General features: G+C 37.8%; 7 protein-coding genes across 7 annotated transcripts; 4 read left to right on the top strand and 3 right to left on the bottom strand.

Annotated features, from left to right (window-relative positions):
• Positions 1-1,808: 1,808 nt before the first annotated feature.
• On the top strand, positions 1,809-3,152 carry BMR1_03g03490 (elongation factor EF-1 alpha subunit; the record flags this gene model as incomplete). Its single annotated transcript, XM_012793855.1, has 1 exon — positions 1,809-3,152. One exon carries the CDS (start codon positions 1,809-1,811, stop codon positions 3,150-3,152), a length of 1,344 nt encoding a protein of 447 aa, XP_012649309.1.
• Positions 3,153-3,847: 695 nt separating this feature from the next.
• On the top strand, positions 3,848-5,519 carry BMR1_03g03495 (glutamyl-tRNA synthetase; the record flags this gene model as incomplete). Its single annotated transcript, XM_021482167.1, has 7 exons — positions 3,848-4,164; positions 4,186-4,434; positions 4,456-4,644; positions 4,665-4,814; positions 4,835-4,906; positions 4,929-5,224; positions 5,245-5,519. 7 exons carry the CDS (start codon positions 3,848-3,850, stop codon positions 5,517-5,519), a joined length of 1,548 nt encoding a protein of 515 aa, XP_021338716.1.
• BMR1_03g03500 (Protein tyrosine kinase) lies at positions 5,706-6,681 on the top strand (the record flags this gene model as incomplete). The annotated part of the gene is made up of 5 exons (XM_012793857.1): positions 5,706-5,844; positions 5,866-6,009; positions 6,030-6,189; positions 6,211-6,344; positions 6,365-6,681. The coding sequence occupies 5 exons, from the start codon at positions 5,706-5,708 to the stop codon at positions 6,679-6,681; spliced, it is 894 nt and encodes a 297-aa protein (XP_012649311.1).
• Positions 7,033-7,502, bottom strand: BMR1_03g03505 (conserved Plasmodium protein, unknown function; the record flags this gene model as incomplete). The annotated part of the gene is made up of 4 exons (XM_012793858.1): positions 7,033-7,064; positions 7,085-7,199; positions 7,222-7,321; positions 7,342-7,502. The coding sequence occupies 4 exons, from the start codon at positions 7,500-7,502 to the stop codon at positions 7,033-7,035; spliced, it is 408 nt and encodes a 135-aa protein (XP_012649312.1).
• BMR1_03g03510 (Chaperone protein DnaJ) lies at positions 8,099-8,877 on the bottom strand (the record flags this gene model as incomplete). Its single annotated transcript, XM_021482168.1, has 6 exons — positions 8,099-8,166; positions 8,189-8,232; positions 8,254-8,447; positions 8,469-8,632; positions 8,656-8,832; positions 8,853-8,877. 6 exons carry the CDS (start codon positions 8,875-8,877, stop codon positions 8,099-8,101), a joined length of 672 nt encoding a protein of 223 aa, XP_021338717.1.
• On the top strand, positions 9,060-10,623 carry BMR1_03g03515 (Regulator of chromosome condensation (RCC1) repeat; the record flags this gene model as incomplete). The annotated part of the gene is made up of 9 exons (XM_021482169.1): positions 9,060-9,074; positions 9,096-9,135; positions 9,156-9,209; positions 9,231-9,526; positions 9,547-9,835; positions 9,933-10,180; positions 10,202-10,277; positions 10,299-10,417; positions 10,438-10,623. 9 exons carry the CDS (start codon positions 9,060-9,062, stop codon positions 10,621-10,623), a joined length of 1,323 nt encoding a protein of 440 aa, XP_021338718.1.
• Positions 10,624-11,411: 788 nt separating this feature from the next.
• BMR1_03g03520 (hypothetical protein) lies at positions 11,412-14,882 on the bottom strand (the record flags this gene model as incomplete). Its single annotated transcript, XM_012793861.1, has 1 exon — positions 11,412-14,882. The coding sequence occupies one exon, from the start codon at positions 14,880-14,882 to the stop codon at positions 11,412-11,414; it is 3,471 nt and encodes a 1,156-aa protein (XP_012649315.1).

Here is a 15,461-nt window from a genome sequence, read left to right on the forward strand (position 1 = left end):
GATGACTCACTTACCAAAGCAAATCCAATTGGTTTCGCTAACTTATATATTACCACTCATTTAATCAACTGTGAATCCTACATATTGGCTATGGTAAATGAAGTGACCCTTTCAAAGTTATTACATAATTCTACGGTGGCATTTGCTGTCTATATTTTTAAAGACCTTCAGTCTGATCATAGTTAATTCTAAATGTTCACATCCATTATCGCAAACACCGTCATTTATTTTGTCCTTATTTTCCGCATACTTCGAAGATTATAGTTCTATGTTCGTACATTTGCTACTCAATACGTTACTAACGTTATATAATATCTGCGGGACCATATCTACTACCCTATTGGGGGCATCCTACAGAAGCTAATTTTTGGTACAGTTCCTTACAACCTTAAGTTGATACTCACAATAACTTAATCGCCTATTACTCCAACTTATATAGGATTGTACTGTTTTAATGGGGGCCGCCAATTTTCGTAGCTCCTCCGTCTGAATGCTCTCAGAATGTTCATCCAACGTTCCCATATGCGTGAGTTTACATTAAGCCTTCCCTAGGCAGTTTGTTGTTGGAAACACTTTCAATATTAGTGGCACGTATCCATGCGCAAATCTCACGGTCCTTTGACCGATCTATGGTTAAGTTAATTGTAAATTAAAACTCTTTTCTTTTGTGGCGAAGCGAAATGTAATATATTTCAGAGAAAACTTGATATGTCACTTCTGGTGTAACTACTACAGTTAGATTGCATTTCCACTGATTTTGTTCCATTTGCTGCCTAAGATTCGCACCGGGTTACTGGCTACCCTCGTTAAAATATAGCTACTCTAGGCCATGAAGGGGCAATTTGGCCTATTTATTATCTTAAGATACTTTGGATTCCAATGTTTCCAGCCGATTTTTTGCACATATTATAATTTCAGTTTCAATTTTTAGCGAAATCATGGTGGAAATTAATGTAGCTGGCAATATGCGCTAGAAATGTAAGATAAGCATATAACTAGCAAGAATGCTAAGTATTTCAAATATAAAATTCCCATATTAGTCAGCTGAAATGCTTTAATAATTAAAACCACGCATATCGCATATTATTTGAACACAATTTATGAATACGGCTAGATTGTCAAATAAGTTTTAGATATTAGTTTTTCTCTACAACACGTATACAAATAAATTTTCTGTTTAGATAAATGATGGGAAACAGTTTGAGTTTTGACTAAGAGTATATGTGGCATTGAACATTAAGAAATTGATGGAGATGTTCTCCATTATATAAGTCAACGAAATGATAAAATAAACACCATTAGTTTCGGACATTAATATACGGGTAGATGCAGTGATTGAATGAAATATATGTATTTAACGAGAGAATTGGGAGGAAAACGAAATTAAATAATTGAGTAGGTGCCCGTACCAGTAGAGACACGTAATACGCTGGTTAAAATAACAAAATTGAGATTGGAAGCAGAATAATTTAGTTAAACACACACTCGAATATGTTATTGGTGAACAATTGTTAAATTAATGGCTAGATAGCAACATGTATAACTAATAATGACAGGAAATTGAGTAAAAACTCCCAGAAATTTAAAAGTCACAAGATAATTTATAAGATGGCCGTATCCGGATATATTTTAAAGGCAATATGGGAGAGGTGGAGCTAGGGAAAGATGGTTTGAGTTATGAAGTGACTTGGACACAATTTGACCCACCCCATATAACCCCATTGATAGTTGTGACGATAATCACCGTAACCGAAGGAATCTGAACAAATAGCAAAACAAAATTCAGCAGCCTCTTGAATGTTAGAAAAATGCCAAAGGAAAAAACGCATATCAACTTGGTAGTTATTGGACATGTCGATAGTGGCAAATCTACAACAACTGGGCACTTGATCTACAAGTTAGGAGGAATTGACAAACGTACCATTGAAAAGTTTGAAAAGGATTCTTCCGAAATGGGGAAGAGCTCCTTCAAGTATGCATGGGTGCTTGACAAGCTCAAGTCTGAGCGTGAGAGAGGTATTACTATTGACATTACTCTCTGGAAATTTGAGACCCAGAAATACGAGTACACTGTCATAGACGCACCTGGTCATCGTGACTTTATCAAAAATATGATTACTGGGACTTCACAAGCCGACGTTGCTATGCTTGTCGTTCCTGCTGAATCTGGCGGATTCGAGGCTGCTTTTTCCAAAGAAGGTCAGACCCGTGAACACGCCTTACTAGCCTTCACACTTGGCGTCAAACAGATGATTGTTGCTATTAACAAAATGGATTCTTGTCAGTACAAGGAGGATCGTTATATGGAAATTTTCAAGGAAGTACAGCAGTACTTGAAGAAGGTGGGTTACAAAGTTGAAAGCGTGCCGTTTGTTGCTATTTCAGGATTCCACGGTGACAACATGGTTGAAAAATCTACTAACATGCCTTGGTATAAGGGTAAGACCCTCGTAGAGGCACTTGATCAAATGGAGCCTCCAAAACGTCCGGTCGAAAAACCTCTTAGATTGCCCCTGCAGTCAGTCTATAAAATTGGAGGTATTGGTACGGTACCAGTCGGAAGGGTCGAAACAGGACAACTGAAAGCAGGAATGATCATTACTTTTGCCCCCACTGGTTTGACCACTGAATGTAAATCTGTTGAAATGCATCACGAGGTTGTGGAAGTGGCTAGCCCCGGTGATAACGTTGGATTTAATGTCAAGAATGTGTCTGTTAAGGATATTAAGAGAGGAAATGTGGCTTCGGATTCGAAAAATGACCCAGCCAAGGAAGCTACCTCTTTCTCTGCACAAGTCATTGTACTCAATCACCCTGGTACCATCAAGGCCGGTTACTCACCTGTGGTTGATTGCCATACTGCCCACATTGCTTGCAAATTCGAATCTCTAGACACTAGGATTGACAAGCGTACTGGCAAGACTTTGGAAGAAAATCCTAAGACTATTAAGAATGGTGACGCTGCCATGGTGACTATGAAACCAAATAAACCCATGGTTGTGGAAACTTTCACCGACTACGCCCCGTTGGGCCGGTTCGCCGTGCGTGATATGAGGCAAACGGTCGCAGTTGGTATAATCAAGGCGGTTGAAAAGAAGGATCCATCTTCTGCCAAGGTTACCAAGTCAGCTGTTAAGGCTGGGAAGAAGTAAACATGACACATACTTGGTGCGTTTTGCTACACAAATTTCCAACGCATCTAATTTTCACACCAAAATAATCGCCATGCTATGTTTTAGTCTATTAATTATGACTTAGATTATAAATTTTTTCTTAAATCCCCACAACGAATGGCCAGTTTCACGGAGACTGTGCTTGTATTGTATAAGTCTTATGGACAGATACGGAATATTCGCAGGTAAGTAACGTATATTTTACAATTTGCTATAGAATAAATGCTTGTTGAATATAGAAACTAGACTAAAATCTAGTCTAGGTGTGACACAGTGTATTTCTAACCAATAATTTACATCTGCTATTATGCGTGAAGTATCTCATAACACAATGTACAGTTGAATTTGACTGTAAATTTTGGGCTTGCATGTGATATTTTAACGTTTATATCCTGTAGAACTGTAGCTTGTTCGGCATATATTGGCCATTCAACGTCTAATTATAAATCTTGTCTACTATGTGAATGCACCTAGTATCCAAAATGTATGGATGGAATCTAAACAATACTAATACTATACACTACTAGCTTCTATAAATCATACCATATGCTGTATCTACAGTGTAGTTATACATAGATGACATAATATGTTGTATTGTGACATGGTGTACACTACCCACACATTGCGTTGCTATGTAATAGCGCCTACGTATATTGTAGAAAATGTAGCTTTTGATGCCATATAAGCCCACCTTTATCACATTTATAACAACTTCATTTTTATACTTTAACATATCGCATTCTTTCACGACTCATCATTGGCACAAATCTCACAGATCAAACAGAAGTTTCAGCGATCATATAACCAAAGGACCATGTGTCAGATTTGCTCCAAGTCCAACGGGAAAATTACACATTGGAAGCGCTAGAACGCATTTATTTAATCAACTTTTTTCAAAGACAAACGGCGGAAAGTTGATATTAAGGATAGATGACACCGATACCAAGAGATGTAGTAAAGATTTCGAACGGGATATAATTGACTCCCTAGGGTAAATTTGATACCAATATAGCTGGTTAGGGTTAGATTGGGATGAAGGCCCTCATAGGCAGTCGGAAAGACTGGATCTTTATAGAGAAGCAGCCAATTGGCTAGTATCAAATAACCACGCCTATCTGTGCTATTGTACCCCTGAAGAACTGGATGCCAAAAGGGATAAAGCCAGGAGATATGGCATACCCTACTCCTACGACAGAAAGTGTTACAGTTCTCGATTGAATAATTTTAATAATTATGGCGGTAAATATTCCATCAGATTCAAGTACTCATTTGTTAATATTAGGTCAAATACCGGAGAAATATCTTTTATGGACCACAAGGGAAATGTTATAATTGGTCAATCAGAAGGGGATTACATAATAATGCGTTCAAATGGTGCGCCAACTTATAACTTTACTTGTGCCGTTGATGATAAAATGATGGGTATAACCCACGTAATTAGGTCTAATGATCATTACTCCAACACTCACAAGTATAAAACTCTCCATTTAGACAATGTGAAATCATTAAGAAATTGAATGGTTTCAATGGAAATTATCATGATAAGCTACTTTATGTCCATTGTCCTATGATTTTAACGCCTGATAGTGCCAAAATTGGCAAAAGAGACCACTCTGAGATGTATACTATTAGCCACTTTAAGTAATAAACTTCTAATTTAGGCAATCTGGATACTTACCTCAGGCATTACTGAATTACTTGGCCACTCTTGGTTGGCACGACAATTCACTTGGGTAATCAAAGCTTTTTATACAGCGAATTTTTTGATGTGATGCAACTACACAACTTCAGTTTAGACAATTTAACTCCGTCCAGCGCATGCTTCTCGGTGAACAAGTTGAATTGGTACAATCGTTCCTATGCTAAGCGTCTAACCCGCAACCATATACACAAACTTTTTGTAGATTACTTGATGCAATACTTTAACACTTTATCTGACCAACAATTGGACAAACTGACAACATTTGTTTTGGATGTATTTGGACACTCCAACTTCCGATACCTGTACCAGCAGCTAGTCAATTCCCTAAGCTATGAGCTTCCAACATTAGGTAATAACTAAATTACCCAGAAAAAGTAGACCCGCAGTTGGTAGATGAGCTAATTAGCGCGGACTTGGCCAAAGTCGTTGATGACTTCTCAGGGTGGATAGGCAAATTATCAAATGGAGATAAGGAGAAGAAAAAATGTGTTCTAGAAGGCATTAGATACTTGTTGACCGGCAATATGACTGGGATACCTGTAACAAAATTGTTAGAGCTGCTACTAATGGTGGACGAGTGGAAGTTGGAGGGATTTGTGTCCCTGGAAAGTAGATTGCAATTTCTGAAAACAGTCAATTTTTAATTCTATCAGCATTAAACACCATAAACGGTATAATTAGTCCATGGCATGATCAATGTATATATATGTAATGTACACAGGCTATAACACCAGATGTCCACTGCTAGTGTAGCGGTCTAGTCTATTATAGTGAAAGTGAGTGTGAATTTGTTTACAACGTAGTATACCAATTTAATACGAATAATAGCTATGGATAGCTATCATAAATTGGAAAAGATCGGAGAAGGGACTTATGGCGTAGTGTACAAAGCTCAGAACCCGCATGGTGAAATGTTTGCCCTAAAAAAAATCCGAGTTGAAGAGGAAGACGAAGGAATTCCTTCAACTGGTAATTAAAATACTCAATTAGCAATACGAGAAATCAGTTTGCTAAAAGAGCTTCATCACCCAAACATAGTTAGACTATGCGATGTCATTCACACGGAGAAGAGATTGACCCTAGTATTTGAATATCTCGATCAGGATCTAAAGAAATTACTCGACGTTTGTGATGGTATGATAACACCTATTTAGGTGGGCTTGAACCCAGCACGACTCGATCCTTTTTATACCAGCTACTCTGTGGAATTAGCTACTGCCACCAACATCACATTCTGCACAGGGATTTAAAACCACAAAATTTACTAATTAACAGGGAAGGGGCGCTAAAATTAGCGGATTTTGGTCTTGCGAGGTACTCTTTCAATTAACCCAGGGCCTTTGCAATTCCCGCACGCAGCTACACTCATGAAGTGGTTACGCTTTGGTACCGTGCCCCGGATGTTTTAATGGGATCACATAAATACTCCACGCCAGTAGATATTTGGAGTGTGGGCTGTGTATTTGCAGGTATTACGTTATTCACATAGAAATGGTTAATGGCAAACCTTTGTTCCCGGGTGTATCGGAGGAGGACCAGCTAAATCGAATTTTTAAGTTATTAGGGACACCAAACATAGAAACTTGGCCACAGCTATCAGAATTGCCATCTTATAACCCAGAATTCTCAAAATATGACTCTCAGCCTCTTCAAAATTTCATTCCCAACCTGGGAGATTTGGGAATTGATTTATTGAAGTGCATGCTGAAATTAAATCCACAGGAACGGATAACTGCCAAGGATGCCCTACTTCATCCATATTTTGATGATATACCTGAAGAATTGAAGGTTAATAGTAGATTTTGAGGGTATAGTGCAATGCTTATCGTCTAAATAAATAATAAATAAATTTATACATCTAAGTTGCAGGGTTTGTTATTCAATATTAATTATTAACATTTGCGGAAGAAGAATTTTTTATTAAACCAGTTCGAAGTTTGACAATTTATCGCACTTTAAAGATATATTAATGCAGAAAATCTATCTATATTTATTCGGAATAGACTAACTATTCTATATGATTAGTTGTTTCTGATTACGAATACACATCTAATTTACACGGGACATATTACAATATAATTACATGTAATTTAAATGTAGAATAGCATAATCTTCAATAATGATTATTATGTTACAGTTTGTTTCACGTATTATGAATTATGAATTCGGTTTGAATACAGTAAACGTGCCTAGATTAGATATGTGATACCTGCTCCATGTTGATTTATACTCCTATCCTTGTACTTCTTGCCTAGTCCCCTGTAAAACATTTGAAACATATCCAAAATCTTGAAAGAGTTCATGGAAGTTGGCTCCTTCCACCCCTGTATAACCTATCACGATTACTTCGTTATTTTGCAAACATTGATTATGCCGCATAGATTCGGCAGTACATTTATTGCTGGAAGAATGCGGGTACCTTCTCATGCATTTAACCAGTTTGCCCCTAAATAAACACCGTTATACCACGTTAGAAGGCATGGGTGGCGTCTGCTGGATTCAACTGAAGATTTTTCAATTGCATGGGTGTAGCGCAGGGCCTGGCCGTATGGAATTGGCGGGAATTTTACGGTAAACCTTAGCGCCGGGTTTAGGATGGCATTAGGGGTGTTAGAGTGGCGGCCCATGACACACTCAATTACATTAAATGATAATATAGATAGCTATCTTGTCTACTCACTTAATGTCTCACCAATAGTTATTGTCACCAATGTTACTAAAAAGAGTCATTATGTGGTAAACATACGCCTACCCATATGTCGTAAGATATATACAGCAGGCTAGACACCCTGGACGTGTATGGCATATATAAATCTCCAGCCACTAATGAATATTATATATATGCTATTCCGCTTCATTTCTATTGATATTGATTGATCAATGCATAGAGACTCCGATACTTCATCATATTTGTTATTTAGGCTAGTAAATATTTACCAATTTACTAATAATGGCCACGTTGATTGTGTATGAAATATTTATCTCACGTATAGCAATGTTTACACATATATTATAGTTTTTTATATGTCCGTGATAATTTTTATTAAATACTCACATAATTATGCACCATATATAAAAATTTCATTACATATTATTAAACTACGGTTATTTATCGCTCGTACCGTTGTCAATGTTATAATAATGTCAAAACTAGCGTCACAGAAGTGACTGTGATTATGGTACAATTAAAAATAGGTTAATTATTATAACAAATATGTTACAGTCATAAATGTTTATCCAGTGACGGTATTCTCCTCCTTCTACCTTCGGAATCCATAATATAAGCCCTGCCTATGTTTATCTTAAATGGTACCATATGAATCGTATACAATTGTCATTCTCTCCCCGTCAAATGACCTAAATCCATAATTTAATTACTTGAATTGACCAATTAACACCAGTAAAAAAAATAATGGCATAGCCATTGCAGGCAACATGCGCAATATAATGTAAATGAAGAACTTAAATCTGTTCCCAATGAAAGTGTTGAGTGCTAGCACTTTAAAAATGTCATTAAGAATCTCATTTAGGCTCTGTTGGTTATTAGAATGAAAGTTTTCTTCGGTTGCTCTCTACAATTAGAAAGGACAAACCCTGAGTCGTTCCTGTTCCATATCCCTCCATTGACGATGCAAATGCTCAGTTTCAGCTCTAAATTGGTCTTTAAAACTATTGTGCTGGGTACCATATTGACCATAATTGTCAGAATATCCACTAGAAGAATATGAGCTATGGCCATAATTACTTGACCGATTATCTAAATGAGTGTTGAGATAATACTTAGTGACGAATCATATTGGCTACGGGAGTTTTGGTCATATAAAATCTGATATGCCTCCTGTATTTGTTTGAATTTTGGGAGAGAATCTGGACTGTGATTTAGATCGGGGTGGTACTGCTTTGCCTTTTGTAAATAGGCCTTCCTAATCTCACTCCGAGTAGCATTTTTTGCGATACCTATGTAAAAGATAATTTACCCAAAATTTTGTAGTAATTAGACATATCACATTTCACATTTCATTCGCATCTCACCCAAACACCCTATTTGAGATATAGTCATACAAATAGGTACAATCAACGGTCATCGCATATGGTGCTCATCCATCTATACACACCCACAATCAGCTCAATTAAATCGCTCACAATTTTAGTTTAAGCATAAATATGCACAAATAGGAAAAATAATGCATCACAAAAATGTAGGAATTCTTCTCACATAGATCCAAATACAGGCGTGTCCCATAATATCCACGGATTATGGTATACTAGATTTTATTTAGTAAATGAAACTCCAAATTATAACGATCTTAGCACAGCAATACACATCTATGGAGGTATTAGTGTCATTGATCTAGATAACCCTGCCGCAAATGCTTCTTGTGTATTTAGTGCCGAGGATATTTACAATAGAGAGTTTATATATGTCAACTTATCACACTTTAAAATCACAACTGTATGTTGCAGTCAAAATCATATACTTTTGCTAGCAGATATCGGTCAAGTTTTTTCGTTTGGCCGGGGAGACTCAGGACAATTGGGTCATGGCACCTCTATCAATTACCTAAGCGAACCTACACTAATTCCCGGATTTGACAAATTCATTTGTGGCATTTCATGTGGCAAATACCACTCAATAGCCATAGATAGAGATGTAATTGGTTATGAATTTAGGGTCTTACTTACACTTGGGGAAGCGAGGATGCTACTGGTCACATAGCAAATGAATGGGCTCCCAAACAATTGGATATAACAACTACATCTGGCGAATACATACGAGTTAGCCATGTGGCTTCCAATGATACACAAAATATAGCCATCTCTATGGACACTCATACAATGTTTATTTGGGGGGAGACTTTTATAGGCAAAAAAGTGCCCAAACCTTCCTTATTCTACTTCGATAACAATATATCATTTGTACAAGTGGCCCTAGGGTTTAAGTTTGGTATAGCGCGCACCAGTATGTATTAATGTACTATATAGTATATATTAATACCCCTTACTAAATTATTATTATGTTCACAATTTCATACATAGTCATTTCTAGTGTCACATAGGCACAGGTGAAGTCTATCTTTGGGGGGATGGCACGTATGGGGAATTGGCAATGAAAACCTCCAATACATATGTTGAACTACCAGAGCGGGCGGATATCCCTTTTTTCAACAATATAATTGATGTTGCAGCTGGAGATCGTCATGCATTGGTACTTGATGACTGCGGTAACATATATTCTTTTGGAGACAATCTTTCCGGCCAATGCGGAGATCCTACGAATTATCACACCATCATATTCTACCCAAGGGTATCTCATCTATTAATGCAGAAAGTCATGATTAAACAGACCCATTTTAGGCCAGTGAGAGTTTTTTGTGGCTCCCGTCACTCCGCCTGTATAAATGGTATAAGTGCACTAATTTTAGAGTCAAATCAACTTTTTACTTGGGGGCATTCGTCTAACCAAAAATTGATATTCACTAAACCGCTAACACAAAGACCAGGAGTTTCTGTTCAGTCGGGGCAGAAATCTTCATGCCGTTCGGTACTTATGTTGTGACTTAGGCCCGAATAATATATTCATTATTGCATTTGAAGGTTACGACCGCCGCCCTAGGCCCGGAATATACAATTGTAATAACTGGAGATGGTACACATGCATTGAAGGATTCGATCAACATTGATATTGGCAAAATTTCCAGTGCCAATTTGTCAGATGCGTCGTTTTATAGCGCAAATGAGAAGGGTTGACACTAAGGCTAAATTATGTAATATCGCAATCACAATTGATCAATGGGGATCACCAACTTTTTTGTATATTAATTTGTCTATTGTTAATTTGCATTTAATTAGTGTATTTAATTGTGTTTTTTTGCGCTGTTAATTAATTTTTGATATCAGTATACACCATCTATCCACAAATTAAATATATAATGTGTGCTGCTCGACGTTGATTAAATCATGCTTTATGCAAAGTTTACTGGTTAATTCTTCACTAAATTCGGCTTGCAATTAGTTAATGCAGTTATTTACAACTTTCGCACAATATATATTATTAATAGATATTTGTGAGATTTCATTACGTAGGTATTATATAAATCTGTTTTAAAACTAGTTAATCATATTATAGTATCATTTGACTAGTAATCTGAATTTGATTAATAAGTTTATAAAAAATTATATTATACGTTCAACTTAATGTTTAGTAATTTGTAGTATATAATATACACGACATTTGTAACTAATTAAATAACATATAAAAACACTAAATATCGACTGACTAGTGCAATAAATGCAGCTAGATCGATAACGGATCAACCGATAATTCTTTATAGAAATTTGAAATTAATAACCAAACAAAGGCGACAAAAAATTTAATAGGAGTAGATCCACAGCATTACACTTGGATATATACTACAGTTAATTTACACGTGTGGCTAAACACTCAAATTTAGTCACGGAAAAATCCAAATGTGCAATTTAAATTGCAACAGCTAAAAATCGAATGGCAGTTTAAAATAGTGTAAAACACAGTCAAATTATAGCCCTTTTTTGTATTGCGAAAGCGCATGTCCCAATATGTGGGAGGCTAGTGTAGACGTCATGTCACAAATTCGTGAGTCCTTGAGCTTAATCAGTAACGATAGTACTGCGCCGGTTTTCCCCCAAAACACCTTTTCCCTTGATTCAAGTATGCCCGCCTCCTTCCTATACAGCTGGTGCAGTGGACTGCTCGGATCGTATTGGCCACTATGGACTAGAGTATGGTATAGCCAAGCGCCACTGAACCAAGCATTGCATTTTATGTCCTTATGCCCACTGCCGATATCACTACTATTGCTGTTAATTATCGAGTGTTCTAGAAGATTGTGGTTCGAGTAGCACTGTAATGAATCAACAAGATCAAAATGCAATAAATTCCGATCGTTAGCGCAGGCATTGCCTTGGGATTTGTACATTGGACAACCACTGGAACAAAACCACTTGTGGCCCAATGCGTCAGCAGCCACAACTCGTTTATGTGGCTTGTAAACAAAAAATGATAAAAATAGGTCCCAAAAGTTCACATCTAGATGAGGCATATCACATTCGTTATATAAAGACCTAATGTAAGCCTCCGTATCGCTTTTTGTTCCATTACAATTGCTAATTTCCAGAGCCATCATCTTGTTTACCTCCTTATCTGTCATTCCGTCTCGCACAGTGAATAAACCAGTTCCCAACAAATCACCGAGCCTTTTGGCCTTTCGATTCAGCGAATTTCGACAATTCGAACCGAATTCAGATTCAGTAAGGCAGGTTGGAATTATTTTCGGCAGTGAATTCTCAGAACTGGAACCACGGATAAGTTCGGCCAAAAGTACCCCAATAGACCACATGTCTGCCCTTGAATCTACTAAAGAATACTCTGCAATGTCATGCATATCCGCACCAGGGACGAATGGCGTTGAAATTGGGTATCTACCATCCGTATCAACCTTCTCAACCACTCCCCAGACACGGGGAGTTTGGTTATATTCACTTATCACTTTATCTAGTGGCCCATACAGTGATTCATGAGCGCGAATCAAATTTTGGTTGTGATTTGATCGGTGAGACCCATGCCTATCGTGAGTTAGAGCCTCTGGTGCATTAAATCTGATTGTCCCTTGCACCAGTGATTGGATCTGATTCGACGATTCGCCGACCCATTCAGTAATCAGGGCATTCGTCAATTGGAGTATAGACTCATTTTCACTAAAATGTTGCGTTGGATGAAGAAGTAGCGATGAACCAAAATCTGCAAGTTTAATGTTCCACTTTAATGGATTGTATCTGTCAAACTGACTGCAAAAAACTAGCACGTTTGCCAGCTTGATATCAGAATGCCTAACCATATTACCCTGAAATGTTGTTTGCAAGAATGCATATCCACTCAGGATCTGCAAAATCAAAAATTTGATCTCTTTCTCAGTCAAACCAACCCTGAATTCCTCATAAGAAACTAAACGGTCCTCTCGCCTCATCTGAGTATAGTAAAGGAATAATTGATTTGCCCTAAAACTGTAAAGGGACTTGAGCATGGAGGCAAGGTCACCCCTAGCCCTTGGCATCAGAATTTGGAAACTTTTGGAACCGTTTGAAAAAAATCTACAAGCGAGAGGGCGCATAACATGCGGATTCAAGTGCCGCATCATTTCCCTCTCCCTAATGTACTGCATTCGCCTATTGGTGCTGCTGGCTGTCAGTCTCTTCAGTGCGCATTCAAGGTAGCCCCTGTTAATGCACTGAAAACACAATTGGAAAGGGTCCACTGCTTCGTTTCCAACACGACTATTACTAGCACTGGAATTTGGTATATCAATTCCAGAGTCGTTAGAAGTGCTGGATAGAGATAGTCGCGCGGGAAATACCTTGGCAAAAGATCCTTGGCCTAAAGCTCGGCCTATCAGAATGGTAACTGTGCCCAGGCTACTCCACAGTTGAGTCTCGAGTTTCTTTGAATCAACTCCAGAAACGCCTTGAGCTGATGAAGTGGAAAAGGCTGATCTTTTATATTTTAGTCTTAGGGACTTGATGCTCAAATTGTGCTGACCTATGGATTTCATCCTTGCCACGCGAGATAAACTGCCAGGCGCTGATGTATGTTGCTGGGCTGTAGTAAGGGGGGAGACGACAGAAGCATTTTGTGAGTAGTTAAGACAATTGACATCTTTTACACGCTTGAATATGTTATCTGAATTTTGCGATGAGTAAGGAGATAATCTGTTACGTGGTACAGACTTTTTTTTGAAAAAGTCAAACAAAACCTTATTATCTGGGGCGTTTTTATCCAGACTGTTATCGTTCGCTGTAACAAGGGGGATATCTTTTGCAGAAGTTATTTTTTTGTGTTTTTCATAGTTCTTTTTGGCTTGTGACAATGCATTTACTATATCATCTGCATTTTTGTCAGTGCAATATGGCATTAGTAATTCGGCTATGGAAAGTAACATATCATTTGATATGACTTTTGGCATAATATTACTTTCGATAGACTTAGATAGTGTGCTGCATAAGGATTCATAGTTGAGTTTTGTCAAATCAGCTGACACGCCATTATCATCGCATAGAACCTTTTCATCGTCTGGTGTAACTTTATTGCCATATGAAATGGGGTTTTCATCTGGATTATCTTCATGGGGTTTATTATTATACTGAGACCCATCCTTCCCTGCGGTAATATTCTGTGATTTAGCCGAATCGGGTTCTTTATCCGAAGGAAGCATCTGGGCCGGGGAAGCGTCCAGGAACGATGACTTATCGTCCACCACTGTCACATCACTAGACCTACGTGACATTCGTCGCTTATCAACAAGCCCATTATTTGTAATGAATTTGTAGTCATTCTGATTTAAACCATACAATCCTAATTTTATGACATCATTTGACAGCGAAGCTAACACGTCTATGTAAGGGTCTGTTGCAGAATGATCATCAGCAAGATCTCCAAAGTTAAGAGAATTGCCAATTGTTACATGCCTGGTGTAATACTCATCGTCGTAAGGGTTAGAATTGGTACAATTCGTTGCGCTATGTGCGGTCAGTTTTCTGTGACTAGGCCGGGATAATGCGTGCCTGTGGACCATGGAGGATGCTCCACTCCGTTTTGTGTCACCAGCCTTGGTCTTATTAACAGAGGGTATGACACTGGATTCACTGACCAGAGGTGCCGAGGTCCTTATACCCATGGACTCAGAGTACATCCTTTTCACCCCTCTGCTCGATTCATTGTCTAGACCGGGGACTGATCCTGCGTCAGATACATGCCCACCATGGGTGGGCACGGCCAATGACTGTGTAAGACTGTTGTAATCACTGGTAGAGAATGAAGATCTGCGAAGTGGGATGCAAGTGGATTTCAAGCAGATGCTGTCATTATTGGCATTAATTCCCATATTTCTGGTAGTAATAGTAGTGCTTATGGGATTAAAGCGATAATCATTTCTTCCAGGTGTCAATATGGAACATCGTTTGCGATACTTCCTCATGGTGACACAATGTGTAACCACTGAGTTATGTATATGAAATCACAGCATATGTCACATCAATTTTTAAACTTTAGTGTACATTTGTATAGTCAGCAATGGCGAATATTTTCGTTAGAATTGAGTGTCTTAGACGGAATGGGTATGCTGTGGTGCGCTTGTACATTCATCACTGATCGCGCCACCCTCCTATTATTACATAATTTTTTTAATTGACATTAATATTATACATATTCACACACATAATACTCCAACATAATCGACACTATGGCACAATGTTTATGAATTATTTACGTATTAACAAGTGGGTGTTTTATTTACCTACACTACCTTGTTACTCTTATACCCAATACATATTTTATTCTAATTCTTACCAATTTATTATAGTATCAATCCAATGCAACAGCTTATTATATCACTAGGTCATCAATGCCTAGGGCTAAAGTGCATTTTAGTATATTTTGCAATCCGAATTTTTTGTTAATTCCTTTAAATAACGACTAACTCACTGTCACTCGGTATTTATAGCTAACTATTAGCTAATTAGTAAGTATTCACTTATCTATATTGTTAGCTGCACAA

Source organism: Babesia microti, chromosome III (genome assembly GCF_000691945.2).
Source record: "Babesia microti strain RI chromosome III, complete genome".
Lineage (NCBI taxonomy): Eukaryota > Apicomplexa > Aconoidasida > Piroplasmida > Babesiidae > Babesia > Babesia microti.